Genomic DNA, 26929 nt, shown 5'->3' with positions numbered 1-26929 from the left:
TAAACTATAGTTTCTTTTTATATCAAAATGTACTCTTGAAAATGTGTTTGGCACAGTGCTAAATCATATATAGTTAATACTAAATATTGCAGGATACAATAAACCCTGGAGCTGTTTACACCCTCTTATGGGAATGAAAATAATAGATAGCAATTATCAGAAGTCAGCCTGTACAAACTGTATAAACAACTTTATGTTCTGCTTTGAAAACCAATGATATCATAAATTTTACATAAAAGACTGCAAAATAATATAAATGGATTTAAACAGATCTTTACAATAAGAAATTCAAATGGAAACAGACAAGTAACAAAGAGAAGTAAAAAAATTTATTGCAGTATTCGCTCCACCAGATTGCCTGGGGATCCCTTTTCTTGTATTGTTTTCAGGGTGACCTAATACAACAAAATCTACATTTACAAAAACTCCTTCTGCAGATAGGTCATAGATACTGCATGCTTTTTTTCTCAACAGAATAAATTATATATCCAGGAGATTCTGCCATTTTACAGCCTGGAGAGACATTGCTTCCCTGGAAACTGGGCTAAGCTAAAGAAAGCCATCCGCTTAGGTTCAACTCCAAGAACACTTTATTAAGAACATTAACAGACTAATTTCCAACATTCACTTGTTTATTTTTTAAACAGAAAGTTTTTTCCAAGATATAAACAATTTTGTTAAACTATAATACAGTGGGAGTAAAAACGAACCGAGAGACGTGTCTGCTGCACAACAGCGAAGGGAGCTCCCACAGAAATGTCTGCCCAACATTCCTTCCTTTGTTCCTGCATCCCAGGTTCCACTCTTCAAAAAACTCATTTTTTTTTTTTTTGCCAGAATGTTGATATTTCAAGTTTTTTTGCCTTTTAAAAAAATTCCTGTAAATTTGGCTGCATGTACAAATTCATTAGCTGGAAGTCCCGTCCTTGGCGGCATACAGGGATCGTAAAGTCTGAACAACTTTATTAGTCAGCTTATTAGCACTCGTTAGAGCAATTTTTTTGTAAATAATGTCTGACTCTTTAATAGTGTCTACCCAAGGCACCAGTTTGCGGCCATCGCGGCGCTTAGCCTCCGTCCAGGAGCCACTGTAGGAGCCTGCCATCCACTGAACACTGAAGCCACTGCTGGTTCTCTGTACTACTCTTGCAATTTGTGGTCGGTCTTTGTACTTTGGACAGCAAATAGCGATGACATCCATGACGTCAACACTTTCATTCATCTGTGCTGCCAACTCGGTAGAGTCTGAATTTCGTTTTGACCTTCTCAATGACTAAAACATTGGGAGGGGAAAAAAGACCAAGTGTTACACAAAAGAATTTTAGTGAAATTATTGTTTTTATTGCTTTTAATCCCTTGACGCCGGGAGTTGGGATTTCCCGGCACATTTCCATTGCCGGCAATGAGACGCACCGTGACCGCCAGCGCCAAGGGGTTAACATATACTTGTAAAACCATATAACTTTTAATTTGTACCCGTGTCTTTACTCTTGATATATAAAATTATATGTACATATAAACCATAAAGCTACATAAAACTTAGCAACAATAAAAAGGATAGCACACATTAATACAATCCAAAAAAATTATTAACCCTTTATGCTGGATAAATCTCATTTCTGTTTTTTTATTATCTTTTATGTTAAACTTTCTACAAAAGGATGTATAAATGGTTAAGTAGAGAATCTCTATCTACAAAATGTTTTGTTTTATAAGTATTACATTACTTGGTGTACATTTAATAGACTGACATTTATAAGCACATAAAAATCATTTTACGTAATACGCTGGGAAATACGTTGACTCCTCCTCCGCCTCACCCCTGAAGTGCCTCCTCCTCTATCCTCCCCATCACTTTCATCATCCTCTGTCTCTGCCGCTGTGTTATTTTTAGGGCTGCCTCCTCCAAGCAGCGAGGTAATTGCTTTGTTCCGAGCATTCGTGCTGGCCGACACCTCGCCTTCCTCTTCTTCTTCATCAGGGTCCAGATGTTCCATGAGAAGTTTAAACTGAAAAAGGATTGAGAGTTTTAAGTACACAGTTTAAACCCCACCATGGAATTCTTAAGTGTGTTCTATGGTAGCAGTTCAGAGTGGGGGAAAGACCCAGTCTGGACGGCCATGGCTACGGTGCAAACGAGGGAGGGACTGACAACTCTTTTCTGTAAAAAGGCCGAGAGGAAGGCGGTGTGTGTGGATTGGTGGCCGCACGGGTCCTTCTCATAGTTCCCCCTCTCCCACTGCTGTAGAAGCATACAGACTGAGCATGGCCGTGCTTCACTAACATTTTAGGCAATAGGCTTTCTGGCTCAAGACTCCCAGTTTGTTGGAGGTGGGTCCGAGGCATCAAGCAATTAGGGAAGTAATGACAGACTGTCTTTCAGTTTTCTGATTGCCTTATTCAGTGTCAAGCAAGTAATTGACAATGAATCATTAAAAAAAATAATTTAAAAAATTTAAATTCAAAAAATTAAAGTTTGAAAAAGCAATAGTGTAAAAATCATGGTGTACATTTGTATTTGGTTAAAAAACAACAACTGTAATACTCATGTTACTTATTCTAGGAAGATTATAATGCAAAAAAATGTTAGGACAGCTTTCTTATTTTTTTAAAGATGTATTTATTTATGTATTTGAGTGCTCTGTCTAAATGCACATCTGCATGCCAGAAGAGGGCAACGGATCCCATTATAGATGGTTGTGAGATGCTATGTGGGTCCTGGGAACTGAACCCAGGTCCTCTGGAAGAGCAGCTAGTGCTCTTAACCTGCGAGCCATCTCTCCAGCCCCTTAGGACAGTTTTCTAAACATATTCCCCAAATAATATTTTTAGAGTTCCATCATGGTAAAATGTATATATAATTTAGTATTTTAATTATATTTCTCGAGACATTAAGTACCTTCACTGATTGTACAGCCATCATCATTTTTACAAGTTTTCATCATTTAAATAGAAGCCCTAGTCCTTCCAATCTTAATTTTTATTGTCTGTCTCTAGAAATACGCTGTTATTTTGGGCGTGGTCTGTGCACAGCTGTTTTCAAGCTACCGATGTAGCCAAGGCTGGCCTTGGACTCAGTGCTGGAATGAAAGGTATGTGCTGCCACACTCAGGGTTTTGCTTATTTTACAACACATTTTTTTTGGGGTGTTTGTGTGTGTGTGGTTGAGATAGGGCCCCAAAGTTTGCCTGGAACTTGCAATATAGCCCAGGTTGTTTTTGAATTTACAATCCTCCCATCTTAGGCTCCCATATGCTGGTATTATAAGGAATCTGCTAGCAAGCTTGGATCTTTAAACATTTTAAAAAGGTACACTTATATATGTTACACACACATACACACATGAAGCATCTAAGCATATGTATACTTGGATTACTCAAGTAAAAATGCAAGAAAAGCTGGGTGTAGTGGTGCACACCTTTAATCTGAGCAGCTTACATGCAGAGGTGGGTGGATCTCTGTGAGTTCAAGGCCAGCCCAGTCTATGTATCAAGTTCCAGGACAGCCAGAGCTAACACAGAGAGATTGTGTGTGTGTGTGTGTGTAAACATACATACATATATACACATACATACATACATACATACATACATACATATGAGAGACACAGAGAGACAGAGACAGAAAGAGAGCAAGAGAGAAGGAGGGAGAGAGAGGGGGAGGGAGGGAGAGAGGGAGAGAGAGAGAGAGAGAGAGGGAGAGAGAGAGAGAGAGAGAGGAGAGAGAGAGAGAAAATACAAGAAAAAGTAGTTCTGAGAGAGGAGAGGAACAAAATGGCCTAAGAAGGCAGAAGGCTGACTAATCACGGTTTAACTTTTAAGAATGTAAGCCATGCAATCCGCTGAGGAATAGTTCATCTTTTGCTAAAGGAATTCATAGACTGTCGATTACGAAGATCCCGTAACTGTGCTGCAGGGGTGCGATGGGAAAGCGAGCCCTGAGAGCCCGTGAGGCTGGCTTAGTGTTCCCTTCGGTACTCACGTCTAGGTACTGCCTTACTATGCTCCTCTTCACATCCTCCGTTAGTTTGGAATTAGCCATGTCACTTCGCAGGAAGTCCAGTGTTTGTTTGGGGTGAAAATGAACCCCTGTTTTTCGGTTAATGGCTTTATCATATACTTTTGCAGATTCAGATGGAGAATATTTCTGAATTTTACTGTTTTGGAAATACAAAACCAGAGTTTTTAAAAAGTTCAGGCACATACTTAAACTGATTCTAGTTCTTTCTTACTTAGTAATAACTAAATTTTAAATCATACATATTTCAACTAATGAAAAGAGAAAAGAAAAAGCAAGTATTAACAATGTCTTTTGTTTTCATCAATCTCTGTATTGACAGGGATGGAAAAGAGATACCTGGCTCAGGAAGCAACAGACCTGGAGAAACCCAATTACAAGTAGAAGACATCATTTTAATGAAATTAGTTTCTTGTGTCTAATTTATGGACTGTGACTATGCTAATAGGGCAGCTTTCTTACAATCGATCCTCTCTAACTGGTTTGCCGGCTAACTCTTAGTTCTTGTCTGTGAAAAGACATTAAGATTATTTGTGTGAGTTTGTGGTACGTGTGTTCACCTCAGCACACTTGGGTCAGGACAGTTCGCAGGTGTTGGTTCTCTCCTTTCACGGTGTGCACAGCTCCTGGGGACTGGGCGTGGCTTGCCAGGCTTGGCTGTAAGCACCTTTATGCATTGAGTCATCTCAGTGGTCTTCTGTTTTACATTTATTTATTTGTTATTATCTTGTGGATGTGTGTGCACACGTGTGCCACAGAGCACATGTGGATGTCAGAGGGAATCTTGTAGGAGTTAGAAAGGAGTTCTTCCTTTCCATCACTGGTTCTGGGGATGATCTCACATTGTCAGGCTCAGAGGCAAGTACCCCTCATCCACTGAGCTACCTCAGCAGCCCCCGATTTGGACTTTTTGTTTATTCATTGTCCAAATGGTAGCCAGAAACACTGCTTATAAACTAGTTTCAGGTGATTAGTAACTGTTTGAAACTCTTTCCAAGTCCATATCAAGACTTTATGCTATTTTAAATTATTCTAAATTAGTTACCGACATCTCACATAGTATTTCTCTTAACAATCTAAACTTCTAGGGCTGGCAGCAGAGCTCGGGGACATGGTGCACGCATAGCAAACAAGGCTCTGGCTTCATCTCAGTACTAGATCACGTCGAGCGATCTAGATCCAAAACAGAACCTCAACGAATTGCAACATACAAAGAAATCTCTTTGCTTAAAAAAAAACAAAAAAAACAATACTACAGAAGAAACAAGCACAAATGCCTACATAAAATACACGTCCTGGTCAACGCTAAGCTAGAGTCATGGAGGAAGGAGGACTTCAGGAGATGTTAGTATTGCGAAGACAAGCCTGTTAGGCGTTTTCTTAATTAGTGATCAGTCGGGGAGGGCCTAGCCCATAGTAGGTGGTACCATTCCTGGATGATGGCTCTGGGCTCTTCAAGAAAACAAGCTGAGAAAGCCACGAGGAGCAAGTATTCCTCATGGCCTCTGCATCAGCTCCTGCCTCCAGGTTCCTGACCTCTGGCAATGAACAGTGGTATGGAAGTGTAAGCCAAACAAACCCTGTCCTCCCCACGTTGCTTTGGTCATGGGGTTTTATCACAGCAAGAGTAACCTTGACAAGGCCTATGTTCTTTCCACTTGAGTACTAACATTAACATTTGACTTGGTGATCTAAAAAAGATTTTTAAAATTTATATGTATGTGTGTGTGTGTGTGCAGTGTCTGCTGAGACTAGAAGGAGCTGCCAGGCCTCCAGGGGCTGGAGACACTTGTGGGTGCTGGGTACTGAGGTGGAGCCTTCTGTAAGAGGAGTAAGTGCTCTTAACCCCTGGGCCATCCCCCACTTGGGGATTTTTTTTTTTTAATCCAAGGTGAAAATCAGATTTAAAAAAAATGCTCAAAATCCCACCAATGGTTTCATCCTTACTTTAGAAAGTCTATTTGGGGTCTTAATAAGAGTTCTGTGTAGTTAGTCTATATTTACTCTTATTGTATAACGTTTTACAACACTAAATTTGTGGTATATTTTAAAACTAGACTGAGTATCATCTAACAAGGCATCTTTATGGAAATCAATGAAGAAAGTCCTTTAAGCCTGGAATATATTGAGTGAAGAAGTATGTTTTCCCTTCTTTCAGTATTGTAAAAAAAAAAAAAAAAAAAAAAAAAAAAAAAAAAAAAAAAAAAAAAAACAAAACACCAAATAATGGTTTACAACCGAGGAATAATACACAGCAATAAAATGAACCAAACCTGCACCCTGTCCCCAGCCTGTGGATTTTTAAATTCTTAATGTACTCTGAACAAAGTATGTTTGTTTTCTTACTGCTCAAATAAACTCACCTATCAGAAAATCCACAGAGATTCTTCAAATGTTGTTTTAACATAAGAAGTAATAAAATACCCTGGGAAACATTTGCAAATTCAATTAAAGGGGCTGAATTTTCCGGCAAACATTTCATCACTGAGTTTACATCATCTTCAGAGTCAGAGTCTGAATCCGAATCTACCCGCTTCCGAGATTTCCGAGGCCTGGAAACTTCCTCTTCACTCTCACTGGACTCATTCTCCTTAGTAGGGGATGCTTTTCTTTCTTTCCTTTTGTCCTTTACCATAGACTGAAAGAAAGAAGAAATTGTTCTGTTTGAAAACCAATAAAAACAAAATGCCAATAACAAATGTAAGTATCCTCCATCCGACAGCTGTAAAAAGCTTCCTTCAATAAATAGTTGATAAGCCCACTGACATTCTATTAGCAACTAAGCCTTTTAAGAGAAGTTAGTCTCAAGACTAAATTATATACAACACCCACGCTATCTCCCCGATCCAAACAGTTCCTCTACAAATACTTAAAGAGAAATGCCATTCTCATAAGAACGCCACAAGATGGCTTAATTATAAAAATATTAATCTGGCACATATGCAAGCCACTGCAGAATAAGAGCAATGCTTATAATTTAAGTAAGACTATGGTGGGCTTAACCACCCTAAGATTCCATCTAACTACCCGCTTTCAGGAGGTTTTAGCAAGATACGATGCAACTTTTCTTACATTAGTAAACCCTGCTTCTTTCTACTTTCTGAAAACTTCCTTTGAAAGAGCTAATTTATGGTGGTGGGGATCACTCTGAGAGAACCAAATTACAAAAGCAATTATTCAAAATTTATCTGTTGAGAAATAACAGGGCTTTTTTTTTTTTTTTTTTTGGTTTTTCGAACAGGTTTCTCTGTTGTTTGCGCTTTCCTGGAGCTACTTGGTGGCTCGAATCACAGATCCGCCTGCTTGCTGATTAAGCGTGCGCCACCACGCTAAACATCAAATCTTTAAAAGTAAAATAACATTAACAGAGTATGAGAGCTGAAATTGTTTAGAAAATTACTAATTCCTGAAACTTTATTGTGCACACTCCTACCCTAGAAGTCTCCTTTAAAAACTGGTGCTGGGCGAGGCTGCAAATTCTGTAGCTGTAGCACGCTCAGGTGAAGCAATGCTGCTGCCCTGTGGTCCACAAGAGATCAGGTACTCCTGCAGTTTCCTTAGGTTTCTAAGACTGTTTCTCTGAGTTACCAGTTTCATTAGGCTGAGTTTTGAGTACTACAATTTTGTAAAATGAGATCTAATTGGATTAGCAAGCATACAAAAATATTTCATTCAAGTTTTAAAGAATGTATCCTGCCTAGGGCTACATCAGGTAATTTAGAATTTTATATTTCTACTTATGAGTTGTGACAGAAAAGAGAAACTTAGTGCATGCCAACTCCATTAAGATGCTTCAGTGGAAAGATAAGGACGTCAGTGTGTAAGCTCCACACCAGACACATATCCACCATATCCATGTATACTCATACCAGTATTATGATCTAGCATAGCACTACAATATTAGCAGAACAGCCATGGCCTCGAATGAGGCTCAGGTGGATACATGAATAAAAGAAAACACTTTGTCAGTCCTTAAAGTGGGAGGGAAAAAGTGGGGTGACCTATTAATGGAAGAGTCCACATGTGTGAAAGTATACATAAACTATCTGTAAATGGATGGTTTTAGATCTGAGTAGAAATGAATAGCAACCCGCCTCTCCAAGTTAAAGTACTGCCCAGATTTCAGTAAGTTCATTTCGAAAGGTTTTATATGCCTGTAGAAAGAATAATGAGAAACAAAATAATGAAAATAGTATGTTTGCACTTAGGCAGATGCATTTAAAAATAGCAATATGCTGTATTTTGGCTCATGCCTTTATTCCCAGCACTGGTAGACACAGGCAGGTGGATCTCAGAGTTCAAGGCCAGACTAGTCTACAGAGCGAGTTCCAGGACAGTCAGGGCTACACAGAGAAACCCTGTCTTGAGAAACCAGGAGCCAAGCAAAAAGAACAGCAATATGTGTAACTTACCTCCTTGAATGACTGCAATAGGTTACTACCGGAAACTGAGAGCGTAATGTCTATGTGATGCATTATAAACAAGGGCTCTTCCTGAGTCTGGTATGGAAAACAGGCTAGATTGTCTGCTATGTACAAGAGCATAGTCACTTCTGTTTTCTGCAAATTTTAAAAGAAGGTACACGTTTAGTGGTAAGCCAGAAACCCACAAAACAGCTTTTAGAAAATCATCACCAGGCACTTTCACCTCAGTTAGTACTGGAGAGAGTTAAAGACAAAGGAGAGAGTGGGGAAAAAAATAAGCAAAGAGGTAGAAAGTAGAAAAAAAATAAGGGTGAGACTAGCAGAAACAGAATTTACAAAAGTGATCTTACAGCCGCTTTAGGAGATTTTATAATGACGTATATCATGCTACCTCAGGAAGGAAGAGGTGAAGTTTCTAGTCAGGTAAGTAAAAGTCCTTTTCCTTTAGAGATTATGTGAGATCTTTATGACAGACCAACACTGTATCAGAAAGTATACATATGAAAACATAGTAATTAGTCATGGTCTCCTCAAAGTTTAACATGTATGGAGAACAGTTACACACAGCTAATATTCAGCGTCCAAAAAAGTATATGTAATACACTACTGATACCTGGATTTACCCACCCCTGATCACACACTAATTAAAACACTTTTCAGGGCCAAGCCTGGTGGCAAACATCTTGAATCCCAGCACTGCGAGGCAGAGGCAGGAGGATCTCTGTGACTTTGAAGCCAGCTTGGTCTACATAGTGAATTCCAGGACAGCCAGAACTATTAGTGAGACCCTGTCTCAAAAAAACAAAAACAAACAAACCCAAAATACTATAAAATACACAAAATGCAAGAGAAATTATGGCTGATAGTGATTGTTGACTTTAAAAAGATCCTTAAATAGAAACACAGGCTGGGAAACATTAGAAGGTGACTGCGATCCTAGCACTAGGGAGGCCGAGGCAGGGGGATCACTTGAGTTAAGGGGTTTGAGACCAGCCTAGGCAACACAGCGAGATGCCATGTCCTAAATAAATAAATAGGAAGACACATTCATATTTACATTTATTTTTGAGAATTTACAGACAAACTATCATAAAACTAGAAACCAAGGCAATTATTTATAGAGCTTCACTAGGTTTACCTCCTTTCTGAATTTTAACACAGAAAGCATTAACTTTCTCCTTTCTCTTCTAGAAATCACCATCATTATCATTTGGGCATGTGTGATGTGTGAAGGAACATGTGGAGACTAGGTAACCACCGTGTGACACTGGTTCTCTCTTTCTGCCTGCTGAGCCACCTGGCAGCTTGTCCCTTTTGCTCTTCTTTTTTAGATTTATTTTAGGTGAATAGGTATTTTACCTGCATGAATGTATGTGTATATTGTGTGTGCCTGGCTCATTGGATCCCCTGGAACTGGACTTAGGGATGAATGTGAACACCATATGGGTGCTGGGAACTGAGCCTGGGTCCTGTGCAAGAAGTACAAGGGCTCTTAATCACTGAGACATCTCTCCAGTCCCCTTTCCTCTTTTCTTTGGATACTGGCCAAAAACGTACGCATGCTTGTCCAGATTCTCTGGGCTAGCCAGATGTGGTAGCACACATCTTTATTCTCAGAACTCCAAGTGGCAGAAGAAAAGTTCATAGTGGGTCCAGGACAGCCAGGGTTACCTGGTGAGACCCTGTCTCAAAACACCAAAAGATTCTTGGCGTGTCCATCTGCCCAGTACGGCTGGCTGCAAAGCTGCCTGCAGACCTCACTGTTGAGCCTCCCTGCTGTTGTGACCTAACTCGAAGGCTCTCTCTGCTCTCTCCCATCCACTTCTTTCTAGCAGCTGCCAAGACAGACAGCTTACGTGCCCTGTTATTTTCTTCTCAAATCCAAAAGTGGTTACTGAATTTAAAAAAACCAAACTAAAACTAATAATCAAAAGTACGTTATTTCCTCCTATCTACTTTCTCTACATTCAAATAACAAGATATATACTAGCAGAAGTAGTAAAAAGCTCATAAGGCAGATGTAATAAATTTACTATTAACATTTATAAGACAATCTATTTTTTAAAAGTGAACTGTTTCATCTTTACTTTGTTTCTCTTTTAAAAGATTTATTTTTATGTATGAGACTGTTTTGCCTGCTTGTATGTAAGTTCCTTATGTGTATGCCCAGTACTCAGAAAGCAGAAGAGGGTGTCAAATTCCCTGGAATTGGAGTTATGGGTGGTTGTGAGCAGCCACATGGGTGCCGGGCACTGAACCCAGGTCCTCTGTGACAGTATCAAGTGATCCTAACCTGAGCCATCTTTCCAGATCTTTAATCTAGTCTTTAAAGTTGTACACCACTATCTAAATGTCACAGTGAGGAAATGCAGAACATAGAACTCTACTCCACCTATCAATATTCATCTTCTCTCTCTTCTCTGACCTCTCCTCTCTCTCTTTGATTGGCCTAAAACAGCTGTGGACCAGGCTAGCCTTGAACTTACAGTGAAGACCCTGTCCCTGCCTCTGAAGGCTGGGATTACAGGCATGAGCTACTACACCTGGCTTACCTATCAGTTTTAACATCAGAATTCATGATTTATATATATAAATTTTTTTTCCTTTTTGCTAGAAGTGAAAATGTTCAGAACTAGGAAATCAAAGTCCTAATTGTTCCCTCTTCTAAAAATCAAACTCCTTAAAATCAACCTAGATTCTTCTTTCTTTATCTGCCTTTAGCAACAATCACGTTATTTTCTCAGGTCCTCAGGACAAGAATATTCTAGTTATTCACTCTCTCTCCTCACATACTCTCAATTGATTCCTTTCTTACAATGTTTCTTCTTTGTTTTCCTGCTACCAGTTCTTTCCTTCTCTACTGTGGCCACAACAGATCACTTCCTTATGACCTGCATTGTGAACCCAACAGTGAAAATCTGTGTTCCTAAACTGCTTTCTGCACTTGTTGGCCATCCTTTTGTTTAAACCCTTCTATAGTCCTCCAATGCTTATAGCTGCTTCTATGGTCTATGTACTGTGCTTAGGAAAACCTTGCTTCAGACAGACGGCAATCCACCCACTCTCTCCAATCCTCCTCTACTGTATAGTACATTTAATGCATCTACTCTTTAGGCCTTTAGTGACTTGCTCCTTTTCTGACATCCTGTGTTGGAGGCCGTCAAGAGTAGAGGTTTAAAGTCCTATTATCACAATAATAGAACATCTGGTCAATGAACAGATTATGTATTGACATCACACAGGAATGAACCCCAGCAGAGATAAAGAATGAAGAAATAGCAACAGAAACCACATTCAGTATATGCTAACCACAACCACTACTAATTTCTCTTATTTGTATTTTAGCCTCTTAATGGAAATAGACCCTTTGAGTGTCATACCATTCCCAGTCTTGGCAGTGTCCAACACCACAAAAGCTGAAAACTAATGACGATATAATGAGGATGGGAGGACAATGTCATGCATTCTGAAACACAGACTTGGGACATGTATTTGCTGTGTCATATCTAAAAAATTTTCATGTAGTATTTTAAAAAGAACAGATCTAGTAAGGTATATATGCTCTGGTAAGTGTAATTCTGATTTACTACAAAAACTCTATGCCAAGTGATTAAAATAAGAAAAATGTTTATATTGCTCATTTACCAACTGCCCTACAGATAGGCTGGTCTACGTGCTCTATGTGGGCAATCAGGTGTTACAGCTGTCGTTACTATTCTGCCTGGTAATGTCTTATACAATGGTGGGAACCATAATAGGTACTAAAGAAGTATTTGTAAAATGAATGAATAAATTAAAAAAGATAAACCTAAAGAACAAGATTTTCTGCATTCTTGGCTAGTGGTCCTGGGCAAGTCAACTGGCAATTACATAAAAGTGTAATTTGAAGAAAATCAACATGAAAAACTCAGCACTAAAAATCTGTGTTATTATTAAGCCAGGTGATGATGGCATACGCCTTTAACCCCAGCACTTGGGACTCAGAAGCAGGCAGATCTCTGGGTTCGAGGCCAGCCTGGTCTACAGAGCGAGTTCCAGGATGGTCAGGATTACACAGAGAAACCCTGTCTGGAAAAATAAAAAATAAAACCAAACACACAAATAGAAAACAAACAAACAAACAAACAAACCCTGTATCATTTCCCAACAATATCTGAGTCCTACAGAATGACAGAAATAATCCTACATATGTAGGTATGCATGCATGTATTCATGGACTCTGTCCCCACAGTGATAGTTTAAATGATGCAGCTGACTTTTATAGAGACTGTTACTCGCTGGTGAGTCCGCCTGAGGGAGAGGGAAGCTTGTCACCTAGCCTGATGACTTGAGTGCAGTCCCTCGGATGCCCAGGGTGGAAGGAGGGAAGTGACTCTCACAACCTGGCCTCTGATCTCCACACCCACACTGCGGCAACCCCTCCCCCACACCCAAATATAAAATAATGAAATGGAAAAAATTAAGGAAAAAACCCTGATAAAATTTCCAAGATATTCAATATAGAGACACAATCATATTTTATTCCTCAATACAGTTTTTCTCATGTAAAATGCCTCTTTTCATTGTGACCATGAACTTTGTAAGTAACTAAGTAAAAGTTAAGGAAACACAACATAGTCAACGACATTTACCAAAATGGTAATATTGAAAAGTCATGCCTCTTTTAGGCACACAGTCTCTAGAACATTTGTTTTTTGACAATAAGAAAGTTTATGCTTACTGCTGTGTCATCAAAGAGGTTGAGTAAGGAAATAAGAAAGGCGCGTCTGTGCTGGCGGTTTCCACGGATCATGGAGTAGAGGTGTGAACATAAAGCACTCGAGGACTCATCTTGTCTGAAACCCCTGACAGGATCTTTTAGGCACGTGTTGATCGCCTGTTGTACCTGGTAAGACATCTTCATACCAGCCACTGCTTTCATCTGAAATGAATAAAGGCCTCATTTGCACTAGGGATATTAAGACTCAGATCAAGTATACCCTGAACATTACATTCAAGGCTAACTTCATTATTTGGTTTCTTTACTCAAAATAATAAAAATCATAGAATGAGGTACTGGATTAGTAGAGATCATCTATTGTAACCCCATCATTCCAGACACACAAAAACCCAAGGTCTAGAAGTTATTGCTAGCCAAGGTTAAAGCATGGTCTACAGTTCATGCCTCCTGACTTTTTTTTGAATAGTCACCCTGGTCTAGTCTCAATTAATTGTAAGCTAGAATAAACGCCCTGAGAAATAAAATTGGTTGAAGCTAAGAAAAATATTAAGTAAATCATACTAAAATAATGATTTGGAAGCAGTGGTTTATTAGAGCAATACTAATTTACTGAAAACACTTACATGAATGAATCCAGCATATTTTTTGTCTATTTCTACAAGCTGCTGATCAGCCTTGTTCCTCATAGCGGGTTCTGGATCTGTGCCCATGGCAATTAAATATGGAACACACTGGGAGAAAAAAAAAGCCTTTATAAGACATCACAGCAGTAAAAATTCTGTATGCATCTCAACAAATGTCAAGCTTATACATCAGTACATCAGATATAAAAATGTAGCAGTACAGACCTTCTTCTTCTTTTTTTTTTTTTTTTGGTTTTTTCGAGACAGGGTTTCTCTGTGTAGCTTTGCGCCTTTCCTGGAACTCACTTGGTAGCCCAGGCCGGGCAGTGGTGGCGCACGCCTTTAATCCCAGCACTAGGGAGGCAGAGCCAGGCGGATTTCTTTGAGTTCGTACAGACCTTCTTAACTATCTTGGTGTCCTTTGAAAAGTGATAATCTTTCTTTGATTTAACTTAAAGCAAGGACTCTCTCTCTCTCTCTCTCTCTCTCTCTCTCTCTCTCTCTCTCTCTCTCTCATACACACACACACACCCCCTCTTCTTTTATGCACTGAATTTTCTTGTGGGCTCTATCTCTGCGTATTTAAAAAAGACAAAAGTTTCAATATACTACTGCATGTTGAAAAGTGATTTTAACAGCTCTGAATGATGAAAAACAGACTAAATATTTGTCAATGTGCTGTTTTATGACACCCATTTCATTATGTTTACATTAGAAAGCATATATTTAGTTATGTTTTAGAAAATATCAGAAAAATTCATTTTCTAATATATCAGTGTACATAAGAATAAACTCTATGGAGGAGAAGGAGACAATATTCATAGTCTCTGGAAATTTTATAGCTTGTGACCCTCCCCCTGGCCTTTTAGGCTATCATCCCAACCACACTGCAAAGTTTTAACATGCTATACAGCTGATGTTACCTCAAATTTAAAGAGAAAAATGGAATTCAGATTATGGGATTTACTATTTTGTGGCAGAACAAAACTTCATCCTATTTAGCTTATTATTCTCTTTAATATTAAAGAAATATTAAACAACCTATTTAATTTCACTGATTACACATTGTTGGTTCTTAGGGATCTGAGTAAAAGAATTTTATCAAAGCTAGTGAGACAAAAGGGTATTTTCTAGCAGTAGAGAGTGGAAGTTTAACATAAATATATAGGTATTTTGTGGCAGTGGCAACATAAGAGATCATTCAGAGTTTAGATTCTTAAGAGTTGAAGACAACCTAGGAAGCTGAGGCAGAAGGACACTTAAGTCCATGAGTTGAGGACAGACAGCCCAGGTAATGTTGTAAGACTAACTCTTAACAAAAGAAAGAAGAAAGAAGAAGAAAGGAGGGGGATAAGAATAGTCGCCGTAGTTTAGGACATAGATTTTATTGAGCGGAATAAAGAATTAATGATGTTCCCATCATGGCGTCATCACACAGTTCATTTGGCTGTCAGTGAGTGCTTTTATCATAAAACTTGCTTACCTGAACTGGATGAATAAGACCTTGGTTTAGAGTCAATGCGATCACATTCAGAGCAAAGTGGCGTACACTTGACTGGGTGTGAAAGAAGGCCTCAAGCACCTGTTTGAGGTAAAGCTGCATGATGGAGCTACTCATCCCCGAGGAAACATCTCCCATCTCTTTTAAGTCTTCCTGCTTTGCAACTTTCTTCCCTACAGAGAAGGAAAAGGAGAAACACATCAAGGTCAATTAACTCTGCTTACTACTCCTGACTACAACTCAAACCCACAAAGTGGCACAGATCATGTGCAAGCTCCAGTGGTTCCCAATCCTCTGTCCTCAACCGTGTCAGAGGCTCCTTGAGAACAGTAAGAACTGTAATCCCCTCTCCTCCTGGCAAGTGTTAATGCTTGTAGACACCTACATTCTGTAACTGTTCTCGAGAGTTTAAGCACACTGTTGGGCCTATGGACTTGAGCTTACTAAGTCTCCCTTCTCCGAGTTCCGATGTCCTCCTCTGGGAGGCGGGGTTTCAGTGTGCTAACTACAGCCGCACTGTCCATCCCCAAGCACGCACGCTCTCACTTACAGTCTCGGTCTGCTTGCTGCATCCGCGTGTCCTCTTCTTGGAGGTACGTCTGGAGGTTCTTTAACACTTGTATTTTTAAATTCACTGAGGAGTTCTTATCAGATAAAATAGTATTATACAGATTCTTCACTTCTTGCTCAAACATTAGACTTGGATGCTGTATAAAGGCAAAGCCTAAGAAAAATGGAAAAATGTCTTTATATATTCCTACTAAAGATAAATAGAACACAATGAAAATGTCAAATTATACAAAGAGCTCCTTATTTCAAAAATTTAAACTTAAAATGACTGGAAGAATATGCTGGTGGCCTTACCTAGAGAAGCATTAGAGCAGGTACTTCTTTCCCCATGAATTAAAAACAAGAAATTGCATTTCAAAGGAGAATTTCACACAAGAGGAAACCTTGAGGAGGGAGCAGGGCCTAGTGGCTAGGGGAGTGGATTAGGAGTCAGGAGTCTTGGGTTCTATTCCTGGCTCCACCACTGACTTGTAGTGTGACCTTGGGTGAGTCACACAATCTCTCTTTGCCTCAATTCTCCATCTGTAAAATGGGGACAATAATATTTACCACCCGCCTACCTCAGAGGGATGTTGTCAGGATTTAAGATGTAATGTCTGCAAACATTTTTTTTCAGACCCCTAATAGAAGGTACTACAGTGACAAACTAAAAAAAATATTGAAATATATTCACCGATGAAACAGAATTTAAAAACAGAACTAGAATTATCTTCCTAATTCTCTCTCAAATGGCCCCAAATTGAGGCCACAATGCTAACTATAACCACTAATAACTAGCAAAATAAAATTATCAACGCATATATAGATAAATGTTTAATAAGAGAAAATTGACTCTTGATGTCAGCAAGCATTAATAATACCAAAACCAAACCACCAGACTTAAAGCAGAGTGATTAGACAACTAGTTCAAGGTCACACAGGATAATCATGGCCCATCTAACTTTTTTGACTGTTCTACAGTGCTGCTTCCTTAAATTAAAACTTCATTTATTTGTTCTCTGAATTATCATAATATAATTGGCTTTGTCACTCCATAAAATTTATTATCTACAGTTAATACGTAGGGATATACATGGGCATGTAGGTAATATCACATCTAATTAATAAATGATGCTTACATTTTTACTATATTTCCTACTGCAAGCACTGTTTTACCGTATCCCCTACTGTAAGAACTGTTTTACTGTATCTCCTCCTGTAAGAACTGTTTTACTGTATCTCCTCCTGTAAGAACTGTTTTACTGTATCTCCTCCTGTGAGTACTGTTTTACTGTATCTCCTCCTGTGAGTACTGTTTTACCGTATCCCCTACTGTAAGAACTGTTTTACTGTATCTTCTACTGTGAGTACTGTTTTACCGTATCCCCTACTGTAAGAACTGTTTTACTGTATCTCCTCCTGTAAGAACTGTTTTACTGTATCTTCTACTGTGAGTACTGTTTTTACTGTATCTCCTACTGTAGTATACTGTATCTCCTCCTGTAAGAACTGTTTTACTGTATCTCCTCCTGTAAGAACTGTTTTACTGTATCTCCTCCTGTAAGAACTGTTTTACTGTATCTTCTACTGTGAGTACTGTTTTACCGTATCTCCTACTGTAAGAACTGTTTTACTGTATCTCCTCCTGTAAGAACTGTTTTACTGTATCTCCTCCTGTAAGAACTGTTTTACTGTATCTCCTCCTGTGAGTACTGTTTTACTGTATCTCCTCTTGATCTTTTACTGTATCTCCTCCTGTAAGAACTGTTTTACTGTATCTCCTCCTCCTGTGAGTACTGTTTTACTGTATCTCCTCCTGTGAGTACTGTTTTACTGTATCTCCTCCTCCTGTGAGTACTGTTTTACTGTATCTCCTGTGAGTACTGTTTTACTGTATCTCCTCCTGTGAGTACTGTTTTATTGTATCTTCTACTGTGAGTACTGTTTTACTGTATCTCCTCCTGTGAGTACTGTTTTACTGTATCTCCTCCTGTGAGTACTGTTTTACTGTATCTCCTCCTGTGAGTACTGTTTTTACTTCTTGTATCTCCTTCCTGTGAGTACTGTTTTACTGTATCTCCTCCTGTGAGTACTGTTTTACCGTATCTCCTCCTGTGAGTACTGTTTTACTGTATCTCCTCCTGTGAGTACTGTTTTTTACTGTATTCTCCTCCTGTAAGCACTGTTTTTTACTGTATCTTCTACTGTGAGTACTGTTTTACTGTATCTCCTCCTGTAAGCACTGTTTTACTGTATCTTCTACTGTGAGTACTGTTTTACTGTATCTCCTCCTGTGAGTACTGTTTTACTGTATCTCCTCCTGTGAGTACTGTTGAGAGAGGACTTCACTATGCAATCTTAACTGACTTGGAACTCCCTATGTAGACCAAGTTGGGGTCTACTTGGAGAAACTTAAAGAGATTTGCCTGCTTCTGCCCGCCAAATGCTAGGATTAAAAGCATCCACAATCACAGCTGGCTTTTAAGTAACTTATGAAAGAAATGAGGAGGAATAAGGCAATTAATATAAAATTATCAACATGATTTAATAGGGTTTGGGTAACTCAGAATCTTTTCTCTCACTTTTTTTTCCTTTTTTTTCAACTCACTTTTTTTTTCATTTTTCACTCACTTTTTTCAAGACAAACATCATTGATTACTCATGAAAATTAATTAAATTACTAACATTGACAATGCTATCAAAATATTTCCAACAATTAAGTTACTGAATATTTTTATATGTATTTGCACAAAACACATAATAACAATAAAACCCCAAGTATAGGACATACTTTTTTCTTTGTCTTATAAATAAAAAAATTTATTACAGGTCCTTGGCCTGAGAGTTTTAGATTTCTTTCCTTTTTAAAAAAGAGTGTTTAATTTAGGCAATTAAATACTTTCCTGTTTCTAATTCTCTATACTCTAATTCTTTTCCAGGTAAGCTGTACAGAGTTGCTTGCAAAACATGTTTTTATTACACTAGTGCTTCTGGAAAAGGAACATGGACCAGGTATGCATCCCAACTGTTCCTATAATTAAGTCTACATAGACTGTCCATTAAACAAGTGGCAGATACACGTAACATTATTTGCAGGAAAGAACCATTTTAAGAAATGCAAAATGCACAAAACTTTCACTATGTCCTTAGGACTACAGTGCCCCAGTCATTATTCTTAAGCTAGCTCTAGGAAGGAGGGGTGGGACACAGTACTGTTATCTCCACTTTACTGACCAAGAAACTGACCAAGGGACAAGTGGCCTGATCAGAGTTACTCAGAAAGGCCACAGGCTGAAACATGGACAGAATTTAGGTTTCTGAAACCCCAGTTCTTCATTCTCCACATCAGATCACACAGCCAACAGAAATATGTCTAAATAAACCAACAACTTAGACTCACAATAGTCAAAAAGCTTACTCCACCCCCCTCAAAGAGCTAAAAATCACTAAAAAATTTAGACTTACCTAGACCAATGATGGCTTTTGTTTGTACTTCTTCATCTGAGTGTTTCGTAAAATACATCAACAGCTCAAGTACTTTATCCTTTATGTTAACCTAAGGGAGGGTGCATATTAAAGGTATTCAAGAAGAATACTCAATGTCAGAGTAAGTTCTCAAGTATGTGTAAGAAAGAGGAGGGGGGGAGAAAGGAAAAGAAAGAGAAAAAGGAAGGGAGGGAGGGACAGAAATAGAGAGGGATGGAGAAAGAGAAGGCAGAGAGAGAGGGAGGAAGAGGAGAGAGAGAGAGATTGAGAATGTGCAGGCCCCATAATGCCTGTGTGGAGGTGTGGTGTGGAAGCCAGAAAAATTAATTCTAAGGATTGGTTCTTTCCTGTCACCCTGTAGGATCTAGGGATGGACCTCAGGTAATCAGTCTATGTGCAAATTCCTTTACCTGCTAAGCCACCTCACTGGCCCTCAATTCCCAACTATGGGGGGGGGGGGGAGAGGGAGATACCTAAAAGCAACAAGAGGAATTTTCATGTGAACTTTACAGTGGATGTTGGTCAGATGCAGAGAACTGGCCTGGCAAATGCACGGTGCTAGGTTTGATTCACAACACTGGGAGGAAAAAAAAATCAATTCCATAGGTGTTCTGTCTGTACGTCTGACTGTGCATCATGGTGTGCCTGGTGCCTGCAGAGGCCATGGTGGGTGTCAGGTCCCCAGGAACTAGTTCCATAAGGCTGTGAGCTGCCACGTGGGTCCTCTGGAAGAGCAGACAGCGCTTTTAGCTGCTGAGCCACCTTTCCAGTCTCTCCATTTACTTTAGAATAGTGGCATTTGATGTGATAGTCTGTGACAAGTATGTGCCACAACTGCTGTTCTAAGGTGTGCCTATGTTAACGAACTGATATAACTGCTCACAGATCAGCAGGAAGTCTAGAGATCATGCTTGGACCAGCTCTTTCCAAAAGTCTCAGTACATTTCTCTAGTGCTGCCTTCTTCCTTACTCAGGGTCACAGGACTGTGTTTTACAGCACACTAAGTAACACTGGGATCTTTACCTTACTGTTGCCTTTAAAATCTTCCAGATCAAAATCAAAATGCCGACAGAGTGCTCCAACAGTGAAGAGGGACCTAAGAAGTGCTGGTTTATTTGTTAAAAGTGAAGTGTTATTTGGGTCTTCTTGATGCTGACTTTTTAATTTCGAAATGGCACCTAGTAAAGATAAATAGCAGTTATTTACAGTAATCTCTTTATCTTTGAATTATGTTTAAACAATTACTAATAAAATACAATTAACTTTCACTAAAGGTTTTAAGTATTAAATACATTTATAATATGTGTGGATCCTTTAGAGCTAAAACAATGTAAGAAAAAAATATTAAAATTGTACTTTATATAGCAGCCAGAAAACTTATCATTTTAAAGGGAGAAACTTTTGAACTAATGAGAATACCAAAGATCATAGAGAACTTCTAAGTGTGGACACTGGAGAACACACTTATTTCCTCACTGCTCTCCTTTATCAGATATGTTAATGATGCAGACACACTTGCAGAACTTAGCAGCAAATAATTAGAAAGCCCAGGCACTGAACTTACCATAGTATCTATTGAAACAGGCCCACACAAATTTAAAATTCTGTGTCACTTTATTTACAACAGCCCCAAGACAGCTCACACAATGCTGTACTACCTAAAAGAGAGAGAGAATGTTACTCTTTAAGTAAAAACTAAAACACAGTTGAAATGTTTGATCATTTTTTCTTTTTTATATATTTGTCTTAAAATATAATAAAAGATATTGGGACTTAACTCTGACATATTATATAGCAATATGCTACAAACCTTCATCTGTGTCTTACACACTACAATACAGAGATGGTAAACTACTCACAGTCATGCCATATTTAATGATCAGCTTCATCAGATCTTCTTCAATAGTGGCAAGGAAAGTTTCACTTGGGTGTTCCATCAGTGGTACAACTAACTCAAGGATTTTTGCAACATTGCAGATAACCATGAAATCATTTTGCGTCTGAGAAGAAAATCAATACCTTATGAATATCTAAAACTTAAGAAGCCATATATAGCTTTATGTCTGGAGTATAAGAATAGAACATTATGCATGTAATGTTACAGTTGAAATGTTAAAAAGTACTAGAAAGGAACTTTCTACCCAAGTATGAAAGCAGCAGCAGCTGAGAGATTATCACCAGTCTGCACTCTAGCTCTAACAATAACTTACCATGTGACCTCGGGGCACTTAATAATGTTAAAGCTGTCACACTTAAAACAATGTTGAGATTTCCTTTATTTTTATCTTATGAGTATGATTGTTTGCTTTATTGTATGTATGTGTGTGTACCATGTTGCTTTGTAGCTAGTACTCTTAATTGCTGAACTATCTCTTCAGCTCCACATTTCCCCCTCAAAACAAAATATAAGTCAATTTTAAACAAAATATTTAAATAGTATGGGAATATTTTATAGAGACTGGCACCTTTTAAGTTTTAATTTAAGTTCTAACCTTCTTGATGAAGGTTATTAACCAATAGTTCTCAACTGGGGTTGACTGTGTTCTCCATTCTCTACCTACAAGCATTCTGCAATGCTAGGAGCATTTCCAGTTGTCACTGTGGGAGGTGGAATTTACTGGACAGAGATCAAAAGATGCTGTTGAACATTCCACAAGACAACAAGAGAGAGCTCTTACCAACAGTGGATTATCCAGCTCTGTCAGCGCTAGAGTTAAGAAATGCTGTGTTAAATATATTTTATTTAATAAACATATTTATTATCCCAGAACTAGCTAGATGTATTTTTTATTTTATACTTACAGATTTTTTGATTAAAAAATAAATAAGCATGTGAAAAAATTTTCATTTTATTTATTTTATGTGTATCAGAATTTTGTCTATATGTTTGTATGTACTATGTGTATGATTAGTGCCCATGGAGGTCATAAGAGGGCACTGGATACCCTGAAACTGGAGTCAAAGATAGTTGTGAGCCACCATATGGGTGCTGGGGACTGAACCTGGGTCTTCTGGAACATCAGCAAATGCTCTTAACCACAGAGCATCTCTGCAGCTCTGTAACACAAACTTTTCCCCACTTGTCCTCTAATCAGCTAATTCTCTCTCAAAGAATTACTAGCTTTGGGGGGCAGGTTGTAAAGGGAAAGAAGGTTTTGTACATATGCCTTTGATCTAGCCAAGCAAAAGATAACTGGTATTTGTTTTGGGTAAATTACTTTACTGGCCAAAAACTATCTTTCTTTCTTTCTTTCTTTCTTTCTTTCTTTCTTTCTTTCTTTCTTTCTTTCTTTCTTCTCTCTCTCTCTCTCTCTCTCTCTCTCTCTCTCTCTCTCTCTCTCTCTCTTTCTTTTTTAAGATTTATTTATTTATTGTGTATACAACATGTATGATATGACTGCAGGCCAGAAGAGGGCACCAGATCTCGTTATAGATGGTTGTGAGCCACCATGTGGTTGCTGGGAATTGAACTCAGGACCTCTGGAAGAGCAGTCAGTGCTCTTAAACTCTGAGCCATCTCTCCAGCCCCAAAAACTTTCTTAATATTTTTTTTTGTTGTTGTTGAGACAAAGCCTGTCCATAGAGCCCTAGGTATCCTGAAACTTTCTATGTACAGCAGGCTGGCCTTGAATTCAAACACCTGTCTGCCTCTGCCTCCAGATTGCTGGGATTAAAGGTGTGCACCACTATGCCTGGTAAATATCTAAAATGTTTAAATTACTTAAAGAATTTTCAAACTTTGAAAGAAGGCACACAATTAAAAGAAAATAGGATAACTATATGAGTAGTCAATTTAAAGAAAAAGAAGGCCAACTAGTCAATATGAAAAATGCTTAACTTTCTTAGAAGTGGAGCAACAAGGAATTATTCCTTTACCTCTGTTAGATTAGCAAAGGGTACAAAAATGATCCCAATAGCTATGCACTGCCTTTCAAAACAGCTAAAGATCATATCTAATGATCTCTCAAATATCAAGTAAAAAATAAAACAAAGCCCATGAAGAAGCAAACAGAAAAACCCAAAATTGTTCCAATGTCCTAGTGAACCTATTCCTGAGAATCTATTCAATAAAATGAATGCAACAATGTTTCAAAGTGTTTATCAGGAGAATCTGCTCAATAAATGAATGCAACAATGTTTCAAAGTGTGTCAGGAGAATCTGCTCAATAAAATGATGCAATGGGCTGGAGAGATGGCTCAGGGGTTAAGGGTACTGACTGTTCTTCCAGAGGTCCTGAGTTCAATTACCAGCAACCACGTGGTAGCTCACAACTATCTGTAATGATGCCCTCTTCTGGCAGACAGAACACTGTATACATAATAAATAAATAAATCTTAAAAAAAAAAAACTTTAAAAAAATGATGCAACAATGTTTCAAAGTGTCAGAGTATGTTTATATTATCCAGATTCTAGAGGGAGAGTATGGCACTAAATTATACTGATGGCACTGAGGAGCTATGTGACACAAAGTAAGCTATTCATATTTTTTATGCTTTAGTTTCCTTTCTTTAGGATTAAGGATTTTAGTGTTTGACAAAGTAAATGAGACAATGCATATAAAGTTCCCCAAAGTATCTGATCACAGAGTTAAGCAGACATGAGCTAACTATTAGCTACAGATTATGTATGAAGCTAAGTTATTTCTGGATCTATAATAGGCTCCTAGATGGAATTAGTGTCTTGGAAATAATATATATATTAGTATATATATATATATAATATAGTATATATATTATATATAATTTATATAATATATAATTTCTTATTCTCTACTACTTTTCTTGATCCTTAAAACTTCTCAGGCAGCCCCGAGGTCCTCATGGAACTTACAAATTAAGAGAAAATTGCTTAACACCTGATAACAGAAGAAAAACAAACCTAGTAGAGAAAACTATTAAAGTTACATCTTTAGAACACAGTATACAAGAAAAGTAAGAGTTGTAAGTTTCTAGAACATTTTAAAATTTAGCGTAAGAAATCACAATTTACTATGCTGTTATACATGCCATTTAAAAAAATCTCATTTGATTTACACTATTATTTTTATTTAAAAAATATTTTGTGAATTTCATTATTTTAGGAGAACATAGCATATTAATACGTCAGTGTCTCTAATATGATACTAGATGTTCCATATTCAACATATTGCTTTATAATAAATGTAATAAAATATATTATGAAAGACAAATGAGTTACAAATTAAGAATCCAAAATCTAGTAAGTTTCTTCAAATAACAATTTCTGCTTTTCTTCACTTTTAGGTCTTAACAAGAGCTACAACATTTATTAAACAGTTACAAAGGGGGTAGATTAAGAACTAACAGAGAAATAGAGCCTGGATTTTAATTGTTGATGTTTTAGATAACTTGTAACAAGCATTAGAATGTAAATCTGAGTCAATGATACAGATTATCTGTCAGTGAGAATGTGTATGTAGTACACATGAATTCTAAATTTAAAGTACTTAGTACCTGCCGTACCAAAGAAAGAACAAACAAGACAATATATGCTGGATGTGTGGTACATGCCTTGAATCTCAGCACTCGGGAGGCAGAAGCAGGTGGAGAGTTCCAAGACAATCTGGGCAGAGAAACCCTGTCTTGAAAAAACCAACCAACCAACCAACCAACCAACTAAAAAGACAGCATTTATACTTACACTACATTTAGTGGTAAGGTACGGCTGCATAGTCATGGCATGTTTAACCATGAGTTGGGGTCTTATTTTGCTGAATAAGAACAAAGTGGTTATACAAGCTACTAATCTTCCAGAATTCACACCTTTATTGTCTGAATCTGAAACAATAGAAAAATAAGACACTAAAATAAGACAAAGTAGAGAAAATCAGACAGACAATTACTGAATTCACTCAACTTAACAGATCCAGTATGGGCCTTATTAAAATGCATCAGTACTCCTTATGGCATTAGACTACCCGTATTTCATTTCTGGGTACAACATTACACAATGAAGACCAAGTACAGAGGTCTTACTAAGAAAGACAAGTTCCACTGTAAGGGGTGTGACTGAGTTTAAAAGAAGAATGAAGTTGGAAAGTTCAGGGAGAGTCTTTGGGAATAAGTTGGTTCTGTCTATAAATGGAAGTGAATACAGGAAAACAAATGCGAGAAGACAAAACCAATTTAGCTACGTGATACTACTGTATTTCAAGAGTACTGGTGAGAATGTTCAATTAGGAGTGACAAAGAGAATGTTGATTAAGGTTCTATGCGGTTACACAAGATACTGTTCAAATGAGGCCAGTTCGGATATACTTTGGTTCTTAAAAAATATACTTTTTAAGAGATGATTAACAATGTTGAACATTAACAGATATTAACACCAATAAAGTCTAGGATGAGAAAAATAAAAAGGAAAAAATGCACACATGGAAAATGAGAAAAATTTAAAGAAAAACAACAATAAGCGCTGTGTAAGAAAAGAAAGGATATCTACAATTCCTTTAGGGGCCGTAAGGGACATCTCCACTAGGGGAATTGGTCCTTCAATTGAATAACTGAGGTCTATTGCTGCTCCTCATTACATACATCAGGAAATGGGAAGTAAAATTAATACTCTGTGCTTTTAAGTAATAGGTACCAACTATACTATATTTTTTGTACAATTTTTCATAAAAGAAGACTTCAGATTTGTGACTGACATAATATAATTGATAATATAAAATATTAAGTACTTAACTTACATTAAAAATTTCAACAGATTAGAAATTAAGATTGAGAAATTTTAATAAATTAAACATTAAATATTGAGAAAATTTTGTAAACAACTAGAAAGGATATTAGAAAGGTAGTATAATATTTTAACAACATTTTTAATGGCCACTACAATTTTTTTGAAAGTTTTCTATAATTTAAATAATACCAAATACTTTTGTGCTGCCATTAAAAAGCATATTGGGCTGTGGACATCACTTTTATTCAATATCTAAAATACATGAGAGATATGTAGAAGAGATAAGATTTATGCGTTTATTATAGTTTGATCTAGGCGATCTTACAACATAATCTAAAATGAATTATCAAACAGAAATTTATATCATGAAACTCAAATTACTCTTAAAGGTGATGCAGTTAGTTATCAGGCAAGCAAATCCAGAGGTAAAACTGAGAAAAGGGCTAATACTTAAAAATCTCATAAAATTAACTAAGGACCAATATATAAAATGTCTTACCAGCTAGAGACTCCTCATATTTAAGAATATGCTCAACTAGGTTATCAACAAGTTGAGTACAAGCTTTCTTCACAGGTTTATATGAAGAATCCTCTTCAGACTTCAACAACTATATATGTATACATATAAAAAAATCCCAGTAAAATTATTTATCAGGCAATAGTGAAAATGTTCATGCATTAAATATCAGTAAGCATTTTTGTTTTTTAGTTCTTAATATTAAAAGACAAAGAAAAAATTTATGACATATTTTAAAATATCTTATAAATCAGCATTTGCAAAGTCAACAATTTTAGCACAAACTATTTAAACTGCTGTGTGCAGGGCCCAACACTGGAGAGATGCAGGAAAAATTTTCTCTCTCATGCCAGTCAAGACCACAGAACCACTATCTGATGGTAGCTGAATTATTTTA

The 26929-nt window shown here is 37.6% G+C and overlaps 1 protein-coding gene across 2 annotated transcripts in view; it reads right to left on the bottom strand.

Annotated features, from left to right (window-relative positions):
* Window positions 1-26929, bottom strand: part of Nipbl (NIPBL cohesin loading factor) — a 174280-nt gene continuing 147351 nt past the window's right edge. Inside the window, exons 33-47 of one of the 2 annotated variants that reach the window (XM_028875607.2) lie at window positions 26515-26623; window positions 24981-25117; window positions 21181-21321; window positions 20886-20979; window positions 20345-20499; window positions 19300-19390; window positions 15836-16009; window positions 15268-15458; window positions 13785-13892; window positions 13162-13362; window positions 8430-8576; window positions 6381-6655; window positions 3982-4156; window positions 1821-2009; window positions 1-1273 (exon numbers count right to left, since the gene is read on the bottom strand). In XM_028875607.2, coding sequence (XP_028731440.1) covers window positions 908-1273; window positions 1821-2009; window positions 3982-4156; window positions 6381-6655; window positions 8430-8576; window positions 13162-13362; window positions 13785-13892; window positions 15268-15458; window positions 15836-16009; window positions 19300-19390; window positions 20345-20499; window positions 20886-20979; window positions 21181-21321; window positions 24981-25117; window positions 26515-26623 — 2553 coding nt within the window. In that variant the 3' untranslated portion in view covers window positions 1-907. Of the gene's footprint in view, window positions 1274-1779; window positions 2010-3981; window positions 4157-6380; window positions 6656-8429; window positions 8577-13161; window positions 13363-13784; window positions 13893-15267; window positions 15459-15835; window positions 16010-19299; window positions 19391-20344; window positions 20500-20885; window positions 20980-21180; window positions 21322-24980; window positions 25118-26514; window positions 26624-26929 lie in introns of both variants that reach the window. The other variant, XM_028875609.2, reaches the window with a different exon arrangement.

The sequence above is a fragment of the Peromyscus leucopus genome, chromosome 11 (assembly GCF_004664715.2).
Source record: "Peromyscus leucopus breed LL Stock chromosome 11, UCI_PerLeu_2.1, whole genome shotgun sequence".
Taxonomy (NCBI): domain Eukaryota; kingdom Metazoa; phylum Chordata; class Mammalia; order Rodentia; family Cricetidae; genus Peromyscus; species Peromyscus leucopus.
Note: the sequence above shows the minus strand (reverse complement) of the source record. Positions and strands in the feature narration are given on the sequence as shown.